Here is a 9,467-nt window from a genome sequence, read left to right on the forward strand (position 1 = left end):
AAAATTTAATTTACTCATTATATTTAATTGTCTCTCAAGTTTAAAATATACAGATAGAATTTATTGAGAACAAAAACTAATAACTTTTCAGATAATCACCACAAATAGCCAGCAATATCTTATAATTATAGTAAAACTTATTAATTGACTACACGGTTATTAAAACAGAGTGTATAAAATGAAAGAGTTATAAATAAACCATTAATAATCAGCAAGCAATTAATTGTAAACCAATACTAACTTTCAAAAAGAGTAAAGAACAAGAAACGCAACTGTTAAAATGTTGTAAATTGTTATAATTGATTTTCACATTTACTAATTACAAATACATTATATGACACCTTCTTTCGTTCCTTATTTCTTTTTTTTTTCTTCTTCCCTTAACCATTATAAATCGAGAATAAAAATTGTTAACAAAGAAAACATGAGTTGGCTTGTGTGTGTGTGTTGGTTTTGTTTTTTATACAATTTCTTCGGTAATTCATGCACTCACTGGGATTTTTTTGTTTTTTTGCTTTTAATTTAATTTTTTTTTGTTTAATTTAATTAAAATCACAATTAAGGAAATAAAAACAGATACAGATAAATACACATGATTACATACAACATCATATTTTAGGTTTTGTTTGTTGGTTTTGTTTTTTTTTTTTTTCTTATTTTTTATGTCACAGTACAAAATGCTTTAACAACTAATCTCTTAATTATTTGTTTTCTTTTTTTCATTACTATCAAATTATAATAGTATTTTTAAACGTTATTATTAATATTTTTATGTTAAATATATATTTTCGGTTGTTTAGTTATCTGTTTATATTAATTAATCAAATTATTATTATTTATGTTGTATATTATATATATGTATATATAGAGATGTATAGTATGTAGGTATGTATGTATATATACTTAATTTTGGTAGAATTTTCTTTAATTTGTTTTATCATTAACATTATTTTTATTATTTTTAAATATATGTAAACTATATAAAATTACCATCCTCATTATATTATCATTATCGTTATTTCAAAAAGAATTCTTTTTTTTTTAATTACTATTGCAGCACATTATTTTTTGTATTTTAAATGTATTTTTATTTAATATATTCTTATATATGTAAACCGTTTTAAGTTAAATTTCTATTTATGTAATTTTGTTTTTTTTTAATTTAATTAAATTAAATCAAAATTGTTTATATATTTTTAATTATTGATTTAAAACTTATCATTGATTTTTGGTAAGATTCTCTTAATTATTGTTATTTTTATATTTTAAATATAATTTTGTAATTTTTTTCTAGTCATTTCTTAAAAAGTGTTTGTTGTTAAATTGTTTATAATTTTTGTGTTTTATTTTTAATTTTTTTTTCAATTATTTTGTATTTTTTATTTTCTTGTTTATCTTGTAAAATCTAAAAACTAATTTAATCGTTTATCAATTTTTACGGTATTTATTTTTTGTTGTTGTTGTTTTGTTTTTTATGAATATTTGTTTGTTTGTATATATATAGAATTATTTATACTAAAATAGAAAAGTTTATTTAATAATTACATATTGAGTTTTAACTAGTCACCAGGATGCTCTGGACATGAGCGATTTACCTCAAACCATCGATCAATACAGCTTTAAGTTATAATTGTTATGTTATTATTAAAAGAAAAAATTTATTTAAAAAAAAAACAAACTTACCATTTATGATAAATACAAAGACATGGCAAGCGTGCTATAATATCACCAGGATTTAAATCTTCTAAACAAATAACACATTCTCCCTTGGCATCTGATAAAACATCCTCTGTAATTGAAAAAATATATTTTTTTATATTTGTTACAAAGTTCAAAGTTCTTTTTATATCACATTTGTATGTGTGTGTGTGTGTGAATGTACTTACCATTATATGAGAGTCGAGGTTTTGTCAGGCACATAACCAAATGGCATTCAATATCATCGGGTAAAACAAATTTATTACATACAGGACATTTAATTCCTGAAATAAAAAATGGTGTAAAAACTTTATTAAAAAAAACTAAGATATTAAAATTTTTGATAATTTAAAAAGAAAAGTTTGTTGAATTGTTAATATCAATCAAAATATTATCAACATTTTAAAGTTTAAAATTAAAATTCATTTTGCAATATTTTGGGATAAAAAAATACAAAAATCTCATTTTGTTTAAAATTTTGCAAAAAAAAAAATTGCCTCTTCATTAAAAATTTAAATAAAACAAGTATGAATGTATAGTCGGGCGTAGCCGACTATATGATACCCTACACCAGTCAGTATGTATGTTAAAAATGGGAATTATGTAAAAATTTGGTTTGTTTTTTAACTTTATTTCGGAATATTTTTACTTTTTTTGGCAAAAAAGAGATTTTTTTAAGAGGGCTCAAAGGGGAATAGGGCAAGATATGGCCCTATCCTTAAACATGTTGGTAGGGGGAGTTAAGTCTTCTTCAATATTATTTATGTAGAATTTAAAAGTGTTATTATTGTTTGTAAGTGAATTTTGACCTTTAAGTCATTTTCTGAAGGGGAGTTTGAATGGGGGATAGGGTCAAATGAAGCCCGATCATTACAAAAATCGGTAGTGTCATTTAAAGTTCTATAAAACTAAGTTTTTTTACGAGAGATAATAGAATATTTGACGTAATTATGGCATAAAAAGTTCAAATCGGAGGTACGGTTGTATGGGGGCTAGGTGAAATAATGGACCGATTTCAACCATTTGCAATAGGCTTCGTCCCTGTGCCAAAAAACATGCTTGGTCCAAATTTCATCAAATTATCTTGTACCTTGCGCACATGGTTTACTTGGACAGCCAGCCAGACAGACGGACGGAGGGACGGACATGTCTTAATCGACTCAAAAAATTATTCTGATCGGTATACTTTAAGGTGGGTATTGGACCAATATTTTTGTATGTTACAAACATCAGCACAAACTTATAATACTCTCTCCACTATAGTGGTGTAGGGTATAAAAATATTTGTTGTCTACAATTAAATTTTTTTCAAAATTCTTTATTCGAGTAAAAGTTTGATTTTTACTCAAAATAGGACGAATGTAAACTAAAATCTAGTTTAAATTAAAAATATTTAACATTTCAAAATATTTAACAATAGGCTTAACAGTCCAATTGGAATATGCTTTTTTTAACGAATTAAAAATTCAAATTAAAAAAAAATAAATATATATATATATATATATATATATATATATATATATATATATATATATATATATATATATATATATATATAATATAATATATATAATATATATATATATATATATATGTATATATATATATATATATATATATATATTATATATATATATATATATATATATATATATATTATATATATATATAATATATATATATATATATATATATATATATTAATATTAAAACCTCTTAAAAAGAAAGCTATCATTTGCAAATGATAAAATGGTTAGCAGCCTGTATTTAATTACTTAAACTAATCCTTATAACAATAAGATAAATACAATTATCTTATTGTAAATAAGTTATTAATTGTAACTTGTTCAAATTAACATGGCAATATGTATTTAATTATAATTCCAATAGGAATAATATCAAACGAAATAAAATACGCAGCAAACAACGAAAAGAACGACTCACCATTAAACGACCATATTTGTGATGGAAGTGATGTTGCTGTATACACCCGTCCAATGCTATTAGCTGCACCATTTGAGGCCGATTGAGCTGCTAATGCTATACTTTCTACAAAACTTGCACCGGCCATTGAAACGCCCTGAAAGTAATCCTAATCATTAAAAAGACATTCAACTTGTCTCTGAATATAAAATAACAAAAATAAAGATGCAATAACAAAGAACTTACACGTAAGTTATCTCCCAATGTGTGACGCTGCAAGTGATTGTTGTGACCTTGTTGGTGTTGCTGTTGTGACGACATTGTTGTTGTTGATGATGAACTGGCATAATTATTACTATTAGCTGCAGACGAAGAATTGCTGGCATGTGTATGTTGATTGTGATCGCCGGATGATGTGCCGGTAGCCTGAGCATGCATGTCGGGCACAGAACTTAAACTGCGGGCACGTTGTCTGTCCACCGATGAACTAGTCAATTCGGCACCAGTTGAGCTGCTCGAAAATGTCCGCGAACGAGGGCTCTGGTGACCGCTGGTGGCGGGTGTACTCGCCTTTGCGCCCATTCGTTGTCGGGTATTGATGTGATGGAGTGGGTGTTGGTGGTAGTGATGGAGAGGTGTAGGATAAGGAGGACTAGGGAGGGAGGATCTTTTAGTCTTTTTAAACTAATCAATAAAGAAAGATCCTTTGTCTAACAAAGGTGACAGCTACTAGATATTATTTGTAAAATGTTACGTCTATTAATTTGCTGTGGGTGTGACGACGACTATGTGATTTACTATTTGTAGTTGTTAATCTTGAGAACAAGGATGAAAATAAAATTTCAAAATTTCTTCAAGTTATTCATCATCATACTCCATTTGTGTTTTATGTTTATTTTTTTTTTTTTGTTTGGATGGTAAATAAATTGGTTGGTTAGTTTGTTTGTTGTCTGCTATTTTTTTTCTCCTGGTAGATATTATTTTTGTAATTCTCTTTTTCTTGCTTCTTAACTTTCTTTGTTGTTCGTTGTTTTGTAAAAGATCCTAAGGATTAATTTATATTTTTTATCTCTTTATTCTTTGCACAGTTAATTAAACAAAACTTTCGTTTTTCTTTTCTCAAGCGAAAAGTCCTTTTTTTGTTTAAAATACTACATAGAAGCTGAAAATAACACTTTACGACAGCGGCTAATACACGGACGTCGACTTTTCTTCGAGACGACGTTTGAGCAGTTATTGTCTGGATTGGACTTATTATAATAATAATGATGATGATGATGTTGAGTGAATTTGTTTTTCTATTTTTTTCCTCCTTTGCTGTCTGTGTACATGTATGTAATGTAATAAAATAAAGATAATCTGTTTAAAACTTTTGCATGCTTTAGATTTTAACGTTATTATTCTTAAATTTGCAAAATAAACACTTTAATTTTTTTCTCGTTTTCCGTAAAATTTTTCTATATTTTGTTCTGCTTTTTTACGTTTTTATGCAATTTTATGTCCGTCTTAAAAAAATTTTCTTCTTACTTAAGTTCTTTATTTTTTTGTTTCTCTCTACGCCGTTGTCTGACATTCATCGTTTGCTTTGACATATTTTGCAAAATTTTATGACAGGGTTTGAAATAAACTAACAGAAGTGGTAACGTTTTTTTATGTTCGTTGTTGAAATTATCAAATCTGGCAATACTGCTATTTAAATAGAATTATTGTTATTTTAATGATACATTTGTTCAATTCACAATCGATGTTGTAGCGTTGTATGTCAGCAGCTGCTACAATAGTCATAACAATGTTGTTGGTATTTTCTATGCAAAAGGTCTATACAACTCTTACAACAATTTTTCATATGTTTTTCGAATGTCAGCATATAAATAAAAAATTCAATCGATTTTGGCATAAAAAACTATAAAGTGGTAACACAGAAATTACAAACACCTGTTTACCAAAACTAAATTTTATTAAAAACTGTTTATTTATTAGTTTAAAATGTGGAATAATGAAAATAATAGAATTTTAAATAAAATAAAATTAGTTTATTTTACTCATTTAATTAGTTTAATATTCTTTGTTTTTTTTTTAATTTTGACATTGTTTTGATTGTTTTTTATTGAGAACAGAAACTTATGACTTGCTACAAAAAACTGTTCACAATCAGTGTTACTACACTTTAGTAGATACAATATACAACTTGATTGTGAATTGAACAATTAAATTTCTTTGTTCTGTACTATCGAAATAAATAACTTATGTAAAAATTTTCTAATTTTTTCTACAAAAAAAATCTAAATTGTTATTAAAAATTTGAAAACAGTTTCTAAACTTATAAAATTAATGAAAAATTTAGATTATAAATATTTAATTATTAGAAATCGGTCTACTGAAGTGTTCGAAAGTTCGGTTACAAAATTTTAACCTTTACAAATCAAAAAACTTACAAAGCAAGGCTTTTTAAAATAAAATTTTCATTAAAAGTTATAATTTTAACCTAAGAAATTTACTAAACAAATTAATTTTTCAAAAAAAATCTGAATATCTTACAAAATTTTTATATATTAATAAATAAAATCCGCTTTTTTAGATATTTCAAACTTGTTTTTTTATTTATTTCATCAAAACCAAATTTTTATAAGAACCATTTAAAATATATTTCATATATAACTACACACTCTCTTTAAATATTATTTTTTAATACACACACATCGAAATTGAATATGTTTTTAATAAAAAGAAGAATGATTATATATTTTCAAGAAAAACTAAAGAATAAAAACAGAGTAAATTTAAATTAGAGTTTAATTAAATAAATGAAATCTAGTATTATTAACATTCTTTTGCTAACTTGTTTTTTTCGCTTCATTGCAGTATATGTAGATAGTAAGAAGAGTTAAATAATCAATACATATTATTTTTTACGTTTTGTTTGGAATTTGGAAAACACAATTGTTGTTTAGCTATTATTTTCTTGTAATATTTTAATAATTTTTTTATATATATAGATTTATTGTTGTTATATATTTATGTATGTATATAGATTCATACTAAAATTAATTATTATTTTATTATAATATTGTTTTGATGTGTACTTCTTTTTTGTTTTTTTTTATATTTTTTTAATTATATTGTTTGTAAAGCAAAGAGAATTTGTTAAAAATTTAAACTAAATTGAAACGTTTTCTCTTGGCGTTTATTATTTTCTCTTTGCGGTTTTTGTTTAAAACGATTAAACGCTATTTGTTAGCATTGCACTTTGCAGTATTGACCGCGACGTTCTAAAACTTCACGGTATTCCTTGTAGTTCATCTGAATTTCCTGAGAACGGTAGCGGGTTAATTTAATAGCTTTACGTGTCTCTGGTGTAATGACAGCACGATAACCACCTTTTCGCAAAAGAGAATCTATTGTTTGTATCTGATCCCAACCTGGAGAAATAGAGAAACGAAAAATTAATTATTCATTTAAAAATTAACAAAATATTATTAAAAAATTAAATACCTTGCTCTGTAGCTACTTGCGGCAAATAAGTAGCAGTCCTTTTACAACCTCTTTCATTGATGAATTCAATACGTATGCCATGTACACCTAATGTCCAATCCAAATGTCCATTGGCCTCTTCGAAATTTTGCAAAATCGATACAGAAACTGTCAATTTTGGTAGTTCATCACGTGAGATGGGAGCAAAACGTGAGTCTTTTAAAGCGCTAGTTAAGGCATATTCGCGCAAACCCGAATGAAGATGCATAGCACTAAATGTTCCAATACAACCGCGTAAACGTTTATCACGTCCCGTCTTCCAGGTAACGAATAAAGGGCTGAAAATTGAACAATAATAAAAGAATAATATCATTTAGGTTTAAACATTAGGAGAAGTGAAAAGAGTGGGAGACGAACACTTACTAAGCATCGTTAGTAAATGGTGGAGTACCTGGTCCCTCCATATTGTTGAGCTCACAATCTAATACCTCAAAACAAAACAAACACATGTCGGGTACGGCCACATTATCCAATGGCTTCATAGCATAACCATTTGTTAACCTAACCACTCCCTGGTGGTGATTGTAATCGTGTTTACCATCGCCATTAGTATAGAGTTGATTGGACCCACTACTGTTACCAACCGAATTGTAGGAATTATGATTATGATAATGGTTGGACATAATGATGTTTAATTTACGTTTCCTACGCTTTTCTTTCACGTTTACAAAAATATATTGATTTAAAAATTGTATTTATTTAATTATGAATATATTTTGGTTTTCTGTTTTTTTTAATTGATTTCTTTTAAATCTTTTAATGATAGTGAAAATTAATTTATATTAATTTAGTCTAATAACGTACATTAAAGTAATGGCAGTGGGTATATGATGATCTAATTAATGATTAGGTTTATCTGTAATAAGAATACAAAATATACATGTGAATTAGTGTAATATTAGATAATAAAATATAAATATTAAAAAGTAATCAGAAAAGATTCTAAGGAATTATTATTTATAAGACAAGTATAAATTAATCATTAATCTGAAGTAAATATTAAATACTGTATATAGATAAATCCATATACATATATAAATTTTATAATCTGGCACAATAGTCATTGGGTATAAATTTCCTAATGACGTCTTTTTTCTCTTATTCTTACTGTTTTATTGATATTTACGAAATGTCATATAAAGAAAAAAGCAATGATTGCTAAAGAAAGAAAAAATATATGCCAGTCACACAAAGAATTTAAGAAAAAAGTTAACCCATTTTTTTACAATTTGCAAAATCCTTGACCCTCATCAAACGAATATGTAAAATAATTAAAGCAAATTATCCCCATATATACCTTCATTCAATTTATTTAACTACTGCTTCTGTTTAATCTTTTCTCTTCTTTGTTTCTTTTGACCTTTCTCTGCGCTCCCCACTCGGATGTTTTTTCAATGGTCAAACGCTGGACAGTTTTTTTCTTTGTTTAACTGTATCTTTACGTATAAATTTTTGAGAAATTGGCATCATCCTCATCCGGATCACCTCATACGATTTAGAATTTAGAAATTAATGGACCAATTCGACGATTTTCTTTAATATTAAAAGGAAATTTGGATTGCACGAAACACAACTAACTGCACTTGTCGACACCAACCGTTCTTTCTTTGTTATAATACAGAGTTGGCAAATTGAATTTTCAAATTGTACAAAATAGCATTTAAAAGTGTACTTTTTGTAATCCGATTGTACCAAATTTATATTTTTGCAAATTTTATTTTATTTTATATAAATATAAAACAAAAATAATCCTAAAACTTACTTTTTTGGGTATTGTTGTCTGGTTATAATTTCTTTCAGTATTCTTTACAATATTCCCTCCAAAAGTTTAGTAAAAATTTGATCAAAGTCGATAGTTCACTGAATTTTGTGTTAAAAGTACATTTTTTAAATGATTATGTCTGTTCCAGCATTTGTCATAAGTAATCAGAAAAACAACAAAATACATTGAAATTTTAGTACACATTATATCAATAACGAAATTTTGTCTAAAATTGTACAAAATGTGCCTTAGGTGTACCATTGTACTTTTGAAGATCGAATTGTACCAAAATGTTTAATTTTACCAATTATGCCAACCCTGTTAAAATATGAACTCAGAGGTCTGTGGCAAACAAAGTTAACGACAGCGCAGACTATAAACATTTTTGGCGACAGCTTAAAATCGTTTGTAAGCCGCATATCTATTAAATATTTTGTTTATATAATTTTCAACTGTATTCATACATATTCGTAAAATTTAGACATGGAGTCTTGCAAAATAATTCTGAAAATTTTCAATAATAAAGTCGAACATACACTTGAAATATATTGTA

At 26.2% G+C, this 9,467-nt stretch overlaps 2 protein-coding genes across 3 annotated transcripts; both read right to left on the reverse strand.

Moving 5' to 3' along the window:
• Positions 1-1,493: 1,493 nt before the first annotated feature.
• On the reverse strand, positions 1,494-5,152 carry LOC111677860 (E3 ubiquitin-protein ligase znrf2). 2 transcript variants are annotated; one of them, XM_023439061.2, is made up of 5 exons: positions 3,868-5,152; positions 3,643-3,790; positions 1,887-1,982; positions 1,684-1,789; positions 1,494-1,617 (listed from the first exon to the last, which is right to left on the reverse strand). In XM_023439061.2, the coding sequence occupies exons 1-5, from the start codon at positions 4,201-4,203 to the stop codon at positions 1,560-1,562; spliced, it is 744 nt and encodes a 247-aa protein (XP_023294829.2). In that variant the 5' UTR covers positions 4,204-5,152; the 3' UTR covers positions 1,494-1,559. The 2 variants fall into 2 exon arrangements, with proteins under 2 accessions (XP_023294829.2, XP_023294830.2); XM_023439062.2 differs by having other exon boundaries at positions 3,643-3,778; positions 3,868-5,151.
• A 1,583-nt stretch (positions 5,153-6,735) lies between these two features.
• On the reverse strand, positions 6,736-8,775 carry LOC111677861 (uncharacterized protein CG5902). The gene is made up of 4 exons (XM_023439064.2): positions 8,450-8,775; positions 7,516-8,008; positions 7,114-7,430; positions 6,736-7,040 (listed from the first exon to the last, which is right to left on the reverse strand). The coding sequence occupies exons 2-4, from the start codon at positions 7,773-7,775 to the stop codon at positions 6,856-6,858; spliced, it is 762 nt and encodes a 253-aa protein (XP_023294832.1). The 5' UTR covers positions 7,776-8,008; positions 8,450-8,775; the 3' UTR covers positions 6,736-6,855.
• Positions 8,776-9,467: the final 692 nt, after the last annotated feature.

The sequence above is a fragment of the Lucilia cuprina genome, chromosome 3 (assembly GCF_022045245.1).
Source record: "Lucilia cuprina isolate Lc7/37 chromosome 3, ASM2204524v1, whole genome shotgun sequence".
NCBI classification, from domain to species: Eukaryota; Metazoa; Arthropoda; class Insecta; order Diptera; family Calliphoridae; genus Lucilia; species Lucilia cuprina.

Coding starts and splice junctions, on each gene's coding strand:
- LOC111677860 (XM_023439061.2), bottom strand. CDS start 4,203: ATGGGCGCAAAGGCGAGTACACCCGCCACCAGCGGTCACCAGAGCCCT. Junction 3,791..3,867: donor CATTGGGAGATAACTTACGT/GTAAGTTCTTTG, acceptor TTTAATGATTAG/GATTACTTTCAGGGCGTTTC. Junction 1,618..1,683: donor CTTTGTATTTATCATAAATG/GTAAGTTTGTTT, acceptor TATAACTTAAAG/CTGTATTGATCGATGGTTTG.
- LOC111677861 (XM_023439064.2), bottom strand. CDS start 7,775: ATGTCCAACCATTATCATAATCATAATTCCTACAATTCGGTTGGTAAC. Junction 7,431..7,515: donor CCATTTACTAACGATGCTTA/GTAAGTGTTCGT, acceptor TTCAATTTTCAG/CCCTTTATTCGTTACCTGGA. Junction 7,041..7,113: donor GCAAGTAGCTACAGAGCAAG/GTATTTAATTTT, acceptor CTATTTCTCCAG/GTTGGGATCAGATACAAACA.